This window comes from Schistocerca cancellata, chromosome 5 (genome assembly GCF_023864275.1).
Source record: "Schistocerca cancellata isolate TAMUIC-IGC-003103 chromosome 5, iqSchCanc2.1, whole genome shotgun sequence".
In the NCBI taxonomy this organism is placed as follows: domain Eukaryota; kingdom Metazoa; phylum Arthropoda; class Insecta; order Orthoptera; family Acrididae; genus Schistocerca; species Schistocerca cancellata.
Genome location: NC_064630.1, coordinates 78,067,602 through 78,081,135, shown reverse-complemented (window position 1 = coordinate 78,081,135; position 13,534 = coordinate 78,067,602). Strand labels below are relative to the sequence as shown.

Sequence of the window (13,534 nt, the reverse complement as noted above, 5' to 3'; positions counted from 1 at the left end):
ACAGTGGGTTTGGACAACACACTTGTGAGGGGAACATGTACATCTGTTCACAACAAATTTCACCAAACTTTTCAGTTTAGAGGTAGGAATTGGTGACCATAAGGTTGTTATACCATCATTTATCAGTATGTTCAACAAAATGTTATGAAAATTTGCAGATATTTCTCTTTAACAAGGATAAGACGAAAATAATTGGAAAATATCTGACCAACCAGTGGCAAACATTCTGCATTCTGAAGGGATACTGTGAAAATACAGAAATATTGTTCACCACTTGTTAAATGAGATTGCTTCATGGAAGATAGTGAATGGTGGGAAAAACTGACTATGCTTCAATCACTATGAGAGCGGAGAGAGCTGCTAATAAAGCTGAATCCATGCTTACAAACAAATGATGAACCAAGTCAAACAAATTGTAAGAACAATGCAAGAAGCATTCAGTGAATTGTAAATAATTACCTACCCTATCAAGTTGACAAACAACCCTTAACAATTTGGCCCCACATAAAGGCAATTAATAATTTAGGCTGGAATCTGAACAATTCACAAAAGTAAGGCACAAAGGAATAATGGAGATTGGTTGCGAGTGGGCTCCAATTTAAATCAATGAGGAAGGTTGAAAACGTGTGCCACAAGAGGGCTGGAACCCGGGTCTCCTGCTTACTGGGTAGTTGCACTGACAATTGCGCCATCTGGACACGCTGTGCGGAGTACCCCAGCATGTCTCCCATCAGACCCAAATTCTCAACCTATCCACACACTACTAAAGTAGTGCCCTGCCCGTTATACTCATTACTCGCAGCCTTTAGCTGATTCTCATAAGAGCTTGAGTGTTGTGTGCTTCAGCACTGAAGAGATCATTGGCCATCTTTGGCTTAATTTTATGCAGTATATGTGTCATCTGTTCTTCCAGACTTCTCTGAAAGAACAGACACCATATATATATAATTTATAAAAGTTTAGAACACAGACCACACTTATCTTATCATAGCTAATGTAGCTGGATTTACTGCAGCCCTCTCGTCAGAACATAAAACACATTTTATTAATATATTGTGTTTTGAAAGTGATACGAAAAACAATTCTAGCAATTCTAAGAAGCCAATGGTGTAAACAGAAGTGGATTGATGTCACATTGTCCCATTCTGTAGCCAGAAAGAGGACCAGCATGGTTAGACAGTTGGTTTCATTAACTGCAGCTTATTTTCCGTCACTTCCAGCTATGTTTCCTCCCTATAGCTTATGAATTTCTGATAGAATAATGAGGAAACACCTTATTGGGGGGGACACTACACTTTTCTATGATGTGTTCCTGAGAAGCTTCTTTGCTGCTATGTCCACTTCTTCATTTTTCTGGATTCTGGCCCAAGGATATTAAACATCAAACACTGAACTGGATCTATTTTGGGCAAACAGTCATATTACCTGGGTAGTAATAATTCTTTAATGGTGTGGCAGGAAAGCCCTTGGTGTAATATAATAATGGAAGGAATAAAGGCAACTACTACTGCATACTTGGGACATTGAGTCATCAATAGGCACATGAACAATACTAAGTATGTTGCTGAGATTTTGAACAAATTCTACAGTGTAGTTGGCTGGGACTGTGTAACTGTGCAGGTGTGTATGTTACAAGGGGTATTCTGTAGCTCAGATGGGATTCATCTGACAGCTCAGCACTGTCCTCAGTCTTGTTTATGTACATATTAGCAGTTCAGTGTTCAACTATATGGTGAGTAGACACCAGTATTCCTGCTGCTATTTATATTCTTTATCAGTGGAGTGTTCATAATCAGGAGTGTAACTCATATCCACATTAGGTTTTATTGTGTTCCAAGCAGACCACTTTCATAATAATCCCAAATGCATTCTTTAATAAACACAGTCAGATACTTCCCTTCAATGACAGAAAGGACAAGGCAAATCATTGGATAACTCGTGACAAGCAAAGAGAAAATTTATTAATGTCTTTGCAAGAATTACTAACCAAAGACTCTAAGAACAACTTTTATTGGTGCTGTTTTAAAATGTATGCTTGTTACTAATGGAATAGTATATTTCAATGAATCGTGAGCAAGGCTTACATAGTAGTTAATGAAAAGTATTAATTGAGGGCGATACGTAAGAGTTTTAATAAACCAAGGCTTCACATCAAATGTTGTGAGAGTTCAAAAGGCAGTCAGTAGTAACAGCTAAAGACCTTTTTTGGAACCAATATTGCATGGATTATTGAGCAGTGAGAGACAATGAACAAGATTAATTTTATTGATAGTGTTTCTTTAAAGGAACTAGAACATTAGATGGAAGAAAGAAGAATTACATAGCCTGCAAAAGAAACATAGGAATGTGCTTGTCAGGAGTTGACTCTGGCATCCTGAGGCAGACTGTGAAGAAATACCCTTTGAATTTGTCAGACCAATGAATGTTCCCTGCATAAAGGAAACACCGTTGAAATTATCTTGGGGGATGTCTATGCTTCTGAGTGGGTGTTGGGCAGGGCTTCTTATAGAACAGATAAACTGGAATTTTCAAGGACTCTGATTTCAGCTTGGACAGTCACAGAGTGAAGTCTGCAAAGCCGCACATGTGAGTGTGATACAATGGCATCCACCAACAAAGAATAATGGTAAGGCGGTAGAAGATAGCTCATCTTTACAAGATTGTCTGCCTCCTGAATTTCTTTATATGACTTCATGTGCTAGATGCAAGCACAACCAATGTTGTGAGCACAACACAAATGCAGAGATAAAGAGTTTGCTGGATTGTCTTATCACAGTAGTAGTACATGTGCTAAATTAAACCTATTATTTTTGTTAGTTGTAGTGGCATATTTGACAGAGAGTGATCATTTAGTAGTAGTTGCAAATTTGGCTGATTAGTGGCAATAAAATGTTGCATTATTTTGTCAAAATTGTAGCTAAATAATAATTGTTCTTTTGCTACAAAAAAAGATCTAATTTTGTCAACATATGGGCTCCCATTAAATTTCTCTTCTGTTACATATCTTATTATTTTTGTGTTTTGGTGTAGTTGTGTTGAAATCCAAGGGTCTTTTGGCTGTAGTTGTATACTTGAGTGGATGGTGAAAAAAAATTGGGATAGTATGTTGCTATTATTGTAGCAAAATCAGAGCCTTGTAGCTGTCAAGAGATTAATTTTAGCAAAATGTAGAATCTCTCCTGGCACGCACACGCGCTCACACACACACACACACACACACACACACACACACACAGGGAGAGAGAGAGAGAGGGGGGGGGGGAGGGGGGGGAGAGTAAGGAACATACCTGTAGGGATTCACTATTTAAAATTTTATGTGGTTGAAACTCGTAGTTTTCTAGAACATGAAGGGAGAAGATTTTGAGAGAAAGGCAAAACAAGATTATTATCTCAATCATTGATGATGAAATCATCAGAGAAAGTGAAAATTTGGAAAAGCTGTTTGAATTTTAATAGAAGAAAATGATCCACAGTGGTCTATGCCGTGTTAAGTGCCATAATAAATATTAACTGATGCACATCAAATCCATGTTCTTCCCTGATACTTGGTGAACTGTTGCTGTGGTTAGTTACATTCACATCTGAAAGAACAGACATTGTTGATGATCCACTGCTGTATGAACTATTTCGAAATTAATTTGCTGACTGTGAATCCTTTGACTCCAGCTGTACTAGGTATAGATTTACTACCCAACAGTGACATATGAAAATTTGTACCAGACTGGAACTCGAACTTGGACTTCCTACTTATCAGCAGCAGTCAGCTTAATCACTTCAGCTATCTGTGCACATTTCCTGGACTGACCCAAACTTCCGTATCTCACAGTGGCTGTATGCTGATTTGGCAGTCTACTACCGTATTTACTCGAATCTAAGCCGCACCTAAAAAATGAGACTCGAAATAAAGGAAAAAAAAATTCCCAAATCTAAGCCACACCTGAAATTTGAGACTCAAAATTCAAGGGGAGAGAAAAGTTTTAGGCCGCACCTCCAAATCGAAATGAAGTTGGTCCATTATAATATGAGACACAATTTAGGTCAAATGAATGACGATACAGCTACAGTAGTTTGGTTTGAGTCGTAAGCTTAGCAGTTAAGCTTTACCAGGAAGCCATCGCTATGCGACAGGCACTCTGTTCCGTATTTATACAGGTACCCTTCGTTTTCCATGTGCGTCGTCTGATTTGAATTGATTGCTTATTTTTCTTTGATCTGATAAGTGCCGTTCTCATTGTTATAGGTGTTTATGTCACTCTAAGTTGAAAATGCATTACTGTACTGTGTCATGCATTGTTTGTCGCATTCTGATAATGAGTGTTTACGGCCTGTCGCCGCTCGCGGCATGGCTTGCTTTTGTGCATGCTATCGCCACTTAAAAAAAAAAAGGACAGGAATCGTCTCATTAGCGAAACAGTGGCAAGAGACTGCTATTTGTTGTTACTTACACTGCTGCTTTCTTTGATAATGATCAACAAGAACCAAATAATAGACTGCATATGATAGAAGATGTTCTGAATGAGAGTTTAGCGAAAATTTTTCTCCGTTTGAAAATCTTTGCAGACGCCTCTTTAGTACAATACATTCTGCACAGAAATTAGTCATCTTAGATTTAAAAATCTAGTCAGTTGCCGTGCTTCATTTCTGACTGTATCACTATTAGGCATAAGAATAATAAGAATATAAACATGACATGATATGTGTATTCTTCCACGTTTGCTGTTGTCTCACACTAGTTTTGTAGTTTATTAGGCAGACAGGATTTAAATGAGATAGCAGCAAACATGAAAGAATACATGACAAAATGTTTATATTCATATTATTCTTGTGGTGAAGAGAATACTGCATGTGATTCACAAGTCATAAAAGTTCCTATTAGCAACCATCTCGTCTCACAGGTAGGAAAAAATTCAGAACGTAGAGTTTCCCATATTGACAAACATCCCAAACAGTCTTGCCAGTCGGATTTTCATAGTACATTGAAATGCTGCTACATTCGAAGATGAACAATACGAAATTTGTATTTACTTCGTTGGATAATGTATGAAAATGCAGTGGTCGAAACTCCAGGCGGAGAAAAAAGCTCGTCTTCCACCTTTTTTTTTTTTTTTTTTTTTTTAATGACGCAGAGGTTTTGGCGGCAGTATTTATCTTTGTGCCTGCAAAGCATGCCTGTGTAGCTCTACATACATATGACGGCAGAAGTTAGTTGTGGCGGCACCTACCAACATTTTTCAGAACTTCCGCTTACTTTGCACTCGATTCTAAGCCGCAGGCGGTTTTTTGGATTACAAAAACCGGAAAAAAAGTGCGGCTTAGATTCGATTAAATACCGTGAATATGACATGAGGATATAGACAGTGTAACATATAGAAGTTTGGGTCAGTCTGGCAAGCATGCACAGATAGTCGAAGTGGTTAAGGCAACAACCCTCGTTAAGTGGGAAGTCTGGGGTTGAGTCATAGTCTGGCATAAATTTTCATATCTCACCATTGGTTAGTATATCTATACATAGTAAAGCTGATGCCATGGAATTCTCAGTCAGAGAATTAATTTCAAAGTTTCTGTGTTTCACTTGTCTCAAACACCTGAAACATTACACATTACACCTTTAGGTCAGAGTAGTGGGCTCATGAAAACTGCCTGTTGTGAAAAAAATCTACATTGATAGCTGAGGTGTGTGTGTGTGTGTGTGTGTGTGTGTGTGTGTGTGTGTGTGCTTTGTATTCCTTGCAGAGTATAAACTATCATCAATACCTATTCTTATTTTGCAGATTCAAAAGGCAACCCAAGATGTATTACAAACAGTAAAGGCAGGAAGAGGAAGCCTGGGTCCAAAGATCTTGCACTTGCTATCAGGTGTAATGACCCTCTGTTTGTGGATTTCATATCAAAATGTCTCCAGTAGGTACCAGTTTTTGTGTTTGTTATTATACTGATTAATATGAATGTAGTTAATTCTACACTTGTATAAAAAAGATGATTGTTCCCATATGCAGACTGTGAAAATTGATTGTAAGCTCATGTAAAGTTATTGTTATCCTTATCCATCCATTGGTTAGTGAAACGGGCATCACGATTGAAAGTGTGTGATGTTAAAGCTTGTTTCAACGAATAGCTCATTTATATGAATGACAAACATCAGTATAATTTAGTGATTTCTTACATAAGCAGCTTCTGCAACGTCTACACAGTTATTCTTTTTCTCTCGGCTGCTCTTACATTCAGCACTGTAATCGCTGTGATAAAGTATTGAATAGCCAAGTATTCCAACAAAATCAGCGACATGTACAGTAGTACATAAAACTCATGAATTAAAATTACATTGTCAGGAAGAAGGGTAAAGAAAGTAAGAGAAGATAAATGCATAGGCAGAGGCAGTGTTACTGCAATGGTTGTCCAACAAATTATATAGGTAAAATGCCATTCAAAGAAACTAGATTGCTGTGGGGTGCAAAATATTATTTCTACAGGGCTGAAGATGTTCACAGCTATTCCAGTCCATAACTAGAAGTCACCATCTTGAATAGAAATATCACATATCTACAACTGTGATTAAATTATTTTTGGACATATATTGTCAGAAGTAAACGCACAAGGTTTCAGTAGTAATGTTACAATAGTTTATTAATTTTGTGGAATCTTAATAAACAACATTAATATGGTTTAATATAAAGAAAAAGGTTTCTATTTATACACTTACGGAACTAAAAACTTGTTAAAGCTTGTGACAGTAGCACTAACTGAGATACTTTTTATAATTAACAGGTGGGATCCTAAAAAGCGAATGACACCAGATGAAGCTTTAAGACATGAGTGGCTGCAGTCATCAACCACTGTCCAAATGCACCAGCAGGAGCTGAGGCGATCACCTTCCGAGACGGTAGCTGTTCCCCACCAAACGAGAAGAGTGCCTGTCTCTGAACCAGAACCTGCTCCTGCCCCCTCCCAGCAGCAGTATTCGTTATACAGACTATACAGGGGCAAGAAATGTGTCTCTAAGATCTTAGAACCTGAACGTGTGGACTCTACAAAACCAAAACCTAGTATAGGAAGCCGTATGACAGCTGACTTAGTTTCGACATTAGATCCCAGTCTTGATGACTCTGGCACATTTCTTCCACCGATACTGTGACTCACGCATTTGGACACTAGAAGTGTGAAGCCAAAGTGAGACATCTGTTAACTCTGGATATGAGGGATGGCGATGTCCACACTCTTTATGTGTTGGCGTGACTGATTAAATTGTGATACATGACATACAAATAATGTTGTTGAGATACTGTATTTTGAGACATCATGTTGTTTGTGAATAGATTTGGATAATTCTGTTCCGTGCCCTAAAAATTGTGTGAATAGACTCAGTGTTTACCATTGTTCTGACTGAATTCATTATTTGTAACACTTATTATTGTTTTCACTGCAGTTGATGTGAGATCTGATTTGTTATGTACTATTTTTCTTTTAAGTGAAAAATAATTTGTACATTCCTTACTTAAATACTCACTTTTAGTAAAATGCTAATTCAGTATTTTAGTTGCCACTTGCAATTTGCTACAATAATGAACTGACTCAGTAGCTATCCTCCGTTGAAATTTATGAACATTACTACCCTAATTCTGGGTAGTTGCTTTAATGGAAAACAGTAACTATATGAGTTATGTTTTTAAATATGTTATTACCAGTTTTTTAGCAATATCTGATAAGCTATCAGTCCATATGATCTCTCTCATTCCACAGAAAATAATGTAATGCCTGTGCTATGCTCATTTGCAGTTAAGCCATTTGTATGTTAATAAAAATATGTGGAGTCAAACTCAGGCATCTGTGCAATCATAATTTGCATGAAAAATGCAGTGCATGACTGAACCAATACTGCTGCACTCTTCTACGTACTTATGTTCAGTTAAGTCCTTTTGTTGAACTGTATTCCTTCATGAATGTGTATAAAAATCAAACACTCTACATTCTCACGTGCTTATAAATAGGTTTATGTATGTGTGTGTGAAATCTTTTGTGGATGCACACATACATGAATGTGTGTGTTGTATCATGCAGGTGTAAGAGCCGAAGTGTGTATGAGCTGTATGGAGAAAAACTGCATGTTCTGTCAACATGCATGGATGCAGTTGTATGGCATGCAGAAGCCAAAGGGATAGTTTAATTTAATTATATGTTGTGTTTCAGTGATAGACAAGACTTCAGAGTGATCTTCTGCATGATTTGGTTGAAGAATTTTGTAATGTGTACTAACAAAGATACAATGGACACACTATTTTCATTGCAGTCTGTTAAAATTGTATTCCACAATCCTAACAAAGAAATCAAAGAGAAATGTGTGATATTCTCAGTTATAATGTAGCATGTAATGATCAGAAATAATACTGTTAGGTTTTCATCAGATGAAAGGGACTGTAAAATGAATATTCATTGTAAATAAAGTGCAGACTCATTGCTTAACAAGTTTGTTTCTGAAGTGGGTGGCAAAGTGAACTGACTTTCATTTCTAAGCTGCATCCAGAGACTTTCATTCCATTGCTCTCATTTTAAAATTCATACTTAGACAATCAGAACAATCAAAATAAGTTCATGATGTTGCATTTGTAACCAAAAACACCAAATGTGAAATATGTTTCTCTCAGACCTGTAGTGATTTATAACTGCCAGAAATAATGGTTCATCATTAATATTTACTGTTATCACTGCTGAAAAAAGCTAATTAAGCAACAACAGGTATTTTACATCCATTATTACATGAACTGAGAATGGTGTCATTCTTAGTAAAAAGTGTTCTCGGTGTGTGAAATGAAACGTTGTAATATGAACTTACACTGTAGAATGTTGAGCAGACTATGGGATCAACATTCAACTTTTGTTACTTGTTCATCATGATACACACTTAATTCTCACATTGATGAAGCACAATATCTTGGAATTGGAAAGAAATTAAATCTTATTTTTTATGCACATTTTCTTGGACTTTAAGTGAAATCATGCTTATGCAGGTAGTATGTATAACTTTGAGTCTATCTGTTACTGCAGCTCTCATGAGATATCCTTTCTTCAAATCATGTCAGTTGTTCATATTTCACAGAAATAAGATTTCTTTTATTCTTATATTTGCATAAAAATATGTTGACTCAAAGGAAAATACTTTCTAGATTAAAAAGTGATGTAAAGGTTTTTTTTTCATTCCATAAAAAGCAAGATGTTAGGCAATCTTTCATGTAATTATACTGCAATTTAATTTGAATTATCTAAAAATAAATAACAGAATCAATATAAGTAATTAAATAAATGTATGTTACAATGTGTGTAGAAGTACATTATTTCATGTAGCTACCCAAATGCAACAAGAAAGAATTTGCTAAAGAAAGGTAAAGATTTAGTGATGATTACAAAAATTTTAGTTGTGAAGATTCGTTAACAAGTTTCTCTACTGACAAAGTTTTCATTTTTATTCGATCGTATGAACTCACAAGATGCAAGTCAGTTGGAGATTGCTGTATAAGCACAGATAGTAAAAGATTTTTTTGTATTAGAGAAATTACAAATGTAAGAGAGGTGTCAACAAATTAACAATGTGCATCAACCAAGAGGCTGTCTATTGATTTATCAAACGTAGTTACAGACACTGTAACAGATGTCCAGTCGATCATATACACCCATCAGTCACAACAAAACTAATACTGTACACAGTTCACCACTAAAATTGCCACACCATGAATATAGCAAACTGCAGGCTTGGATATGTAAATGATTAGCTTGTCAGTGGAACTACTCAAGGCAGGTGTAGTAATGCCATCTACATTCTGTGTGCAGTGGGTTTCTGATTCAAAATAACATTAGAACGTTAGTTGATTATGAGAATATCAATTATGCCTCCTACAAGAAGGACAAATGTCAACGAGCAAGTGTCAGAATTCAACAATGGCAGGATTATTTCCTATCAACAGTGAATTTAATTGCTCTGCAATACTGATGCTCACATTGTTGAAATCCAATGACTCTCATGTGGATATGGAATCATCAACGCTATGCACGATCTGAGCAGTCTTGCCTACCTTGATTCAAAACTTCCTTACAGATAGGACTCAACACGTCATCATTAATGGAATAAAGTCAATGGCTGTGAGGGAAACTGCCGGAGCACAGATCGTGACGGTACCATTACTGTTTAAAATGTATATAAATGATGTTGTAGAAAGCGTCAGAAGCTCTTTAAGACTGTTCGCACATGATGTGGTTGCCTATGAGAAAGTAGCAATGCTGGAGGCAGTATTGATTTGTGGAATGATCTACAGAGGATTGATGAATGAACTTTGGTAGTTGACCTTGAACATAAATAAATGTAACATGTTGCACAAACATAGGGAAAGAAATTCACAGCTGTACAACTATTGATGACAAAATGCTGGAAGTAGTAGCTACTATACAATATCAAGTGTAATTATCCAGAACAATCTTAACTGGAATGTCAACGTAAAACTAAACAGTAGGCAAAGCAGATACCAGACTGAGATTCATAGGACAGATCTTACGGAAACATAACTCATCCAGGAAAGATGTGGCTTACAAGGTGCTTGTTCAACTGATTCTTGAGTACTCTTCATCAGTCTGAAACACTTACCAGGTAGGCATGAGAGTAGAGAGAGAGAGAGAAAATCCAATGAAGACTGGTACATTTTTCCCGGGATTGTTTGGTTGGTGCATGAGTGTTAGTGATGTGCTCGACAAACTCCAGCGACAGGTACCATGGAGAGGCAGTGTGCATTCTGGAGATGTTTACTATTGAAATTTTGAGAGTACCTTCCAGGAAATGCCAGGTAACATATTACTTCCTCCCACATATGTGTCACAAGATGACCACAATGAGAAAACTCGAGAAATTAGAGCTACTACAGAGGCTTAGCAACAATCATTCTCCCCATACACCATACCACCTGCCGTGGGTGCAGGGTACGTTGCCAGAAGTACCATCCGACACACGCTGTTAGGTGGCCTGCAGACTACTGATGGTACATGTAGCTGAACTAGCATCCAAGAGGACTGCCATATTTTATTGTGTTGCACTTTCTCCATGTTCCTATTTATGGTAAAATAATGACAAGGAAAAAATTAACATTGTGTATCAGTGTATTGTCCCCACAAATTTACTTATAAGTTCTACTTAGAGACTTCATAATAAGGCTTATAAAATAAAATTGGGCAACATATTGGGAAATGAAAGTATGAATAAATGTTGATAAAATCTTCTCAGGTTGAGAGCCAAGTCAATGCGTCATTCTCAGGCAATATTCCAGCAAGTTTTTTACCTGCCTTCTTCAGGCAAAGTGTCAGGTTCACGTCTCATCCAGATCTTTATTGTTGCTGTACCACAGGTTTCTCTGCATCCTCGGTGCTGGTCAGACCAATCAGGCATGAGCAGAATCGATGTGGTGGGGCATTTTGGGTGAAGCTGTGGGTGCAGGGTACTGGCATCTCGTCTCAGTGCGGCCTGTTTATTCCATCTGCTGCCACCAACCTGGCTATGCCAGAGCTCTCTCATCTTATTCCTGCTAATGTTGCTGAGTTGGAAGCCACTATCCCAGTTGACCAGGTTATCACTGTATCTCCACTGCCTCTTTAATAATACAGTCCCAGAAACCTTTTGCTCTACACAGTCACCTTGGTTTGTCCGGATTGAAATGTGTGTGCTTCACTGAGGCTGTGCTCTGCTACCTCCGATTTTTCCTTTTGTCCGAGGCCAACACTTTTCACATGTCAGAGATGTGCTGTGTGATGCAACACTGCATCTGTCTGATACATTGGTAAATCATGTGGGTGCTTTCACACGTGGCTCTGCCTTTGATTGGCCATCCTTCATGAAATCCTCCCCACTCCACCAAGAGTGTCTTTCCGCCGTCCACCTAACCTTCGTAACCTCTTAGTTCATCCCTATGAAATCCCCAAACCACCTTCCCTACCCTCTGGCTCCTACCCTTGTAATCGCCCCCGGTGTAAAACCTGTCCCATGCACCCTCCCACCACGACCTACTCCAGTCCTGTAACCCGGAAGGTGTATACGATCAAAGGCAGAGCCACGTGTGAAAGCACCCACGTGATTTACCAACTGACCTGCCTACACTGTGACGCATTCTATGTGGTAATGACTAGCAACAAACTGTCCATTCACATGAATGGACACAGGCAGACAGTGTTTGTTGGTAATGAGGATCACCCTGTGGCTAAACATGCCTTGGTGCACGGCCAGCACATCTTGGCACAGTGTTACACTGTCCGGGTTATCTGGATACTTCCCACTAACACCAACCTATCTGAACTCCGGAGATGGGAACTTGCTCTTCAATATATCCTCTCTTCCTGTTATCCACCAGGCCTCAATCTCCGCTAATTTCAAGTTGCCGCCACTCATACCTCACCTGTCATTCAACAACATCTTTGCCTCTGCACTTCTGCCTTGACTGACATCTCTGCCCAAACTCTTTGCCTCTTTATATGTCTGCTTGTGTCTGTATATGTGTGGATGGATATGTGTGTGTGTGCGAGTGTATACCCGTCCTTTTTTCCCCCTAAGGTAAGTCTTTCCGCTCCCGGGATTGGAATGACTCCTTACCCTCTCCCTTAAAACCCAAATCCTTTCATCTTTCCCTCTCCTTCCCTCTTTCCTGACGAAGCAACCGTTGGTTGCGAAAGCAGAATTTTGTGTGTATGTTTGTGTTTGTTTGTGTGTCTATCGACGTGCCAGCGCTTTCGTTTGATGAGACAATTTTATCATTGAGAAAGCCTGCATTCTGAAATATGGATAAAACAACAAATAATGTTTCAGTAGAATGGTGCCTCAGATAAAATCACTTTGTGACCCAGGCCACATTGTACTATAAAATGAGAATTATAAAACTAAAACCACCTCCTCAGACTTGCAGACTCATCATCACCAGCCATTTCAGATCCACTGCTGGACAGAGGACTCCTCCAGACATTACTAGAGTCCTCAGGTACATGCTTTAATATTTATTTTCACCTGTATCCATATACATACTCCACAAACCACCATATGATACATGGCGGAAGGTATCTTGTACCACTAGTAGTTGTTTCCTCTCACATTCCTTTTGCAAATAGAGTGAGGGAGAAACAACTGTCTAAAAGCCTCTGTGCAAGCCCTAATTTCTTACATATAATCTTCATGGTCCTTACATGAAATTGTGGCAGTAGAAGCGTTCTGCAGTCGGCTGCAGAAGCTGGTTCTCTAAATTTGTGTATTAGTGCCTTGCTGAAAGAGCATTGTCTTCCCTCCAATTATTATTATCTTCCTACCTCCCTTTATGTTGCTGCACTGGTCTTTTTTTATCTTTTGGAATTCAGCAGACTGCTCCTACCATCTACTCCACAATGCACCGTGTGGTCTGTTGTTTTCCATGTTGCCAGTATAAGTTTTATTTCTCTGAGCTTTCCAATATGATCAGTATGTGGAATATGTTGGAGGTAATATGTTTCTTGACTCTTTTTGGAATGTAAGCCTTCAAATTTTGTG

The 13,534-nt window shown here is 38.2% G+C and overlaps 1 protein-coding gene across 3 annotated transcripts in view; it reads left to right on the top strand.

The window, feature by feature from the left end:
- Positions 1–9,311, top strand: part of LOC126188868 (dual specificity tyrosine-phosphorylation-regulated kinase 4) — a 642,300-nt gene extending 632,989 nt beyond the window's left edge. For all 3 annotated transcript variants that reach the window (XM_049930523.1, XM_049930522.1, XM_049930521.1), the window contains 2 exons: positions 5,772–5,901; positions 6,766–9,311. In XM_049930523.1, the coding sequence (XP_049786480.1) occupies positions 5,772–5,901; positions 6,766–7,132 (497 nt within the window). In that variant the 3' untranslated portion in view covers positions 7,133–9,311. The remainder of the gene's footprint in view (positions 1–5,771; positions 5,902–6,765) is intronic.
- The last annotated feature ends 4,223 nt before the right edge of the window (positions 9,312–13,534 follow it).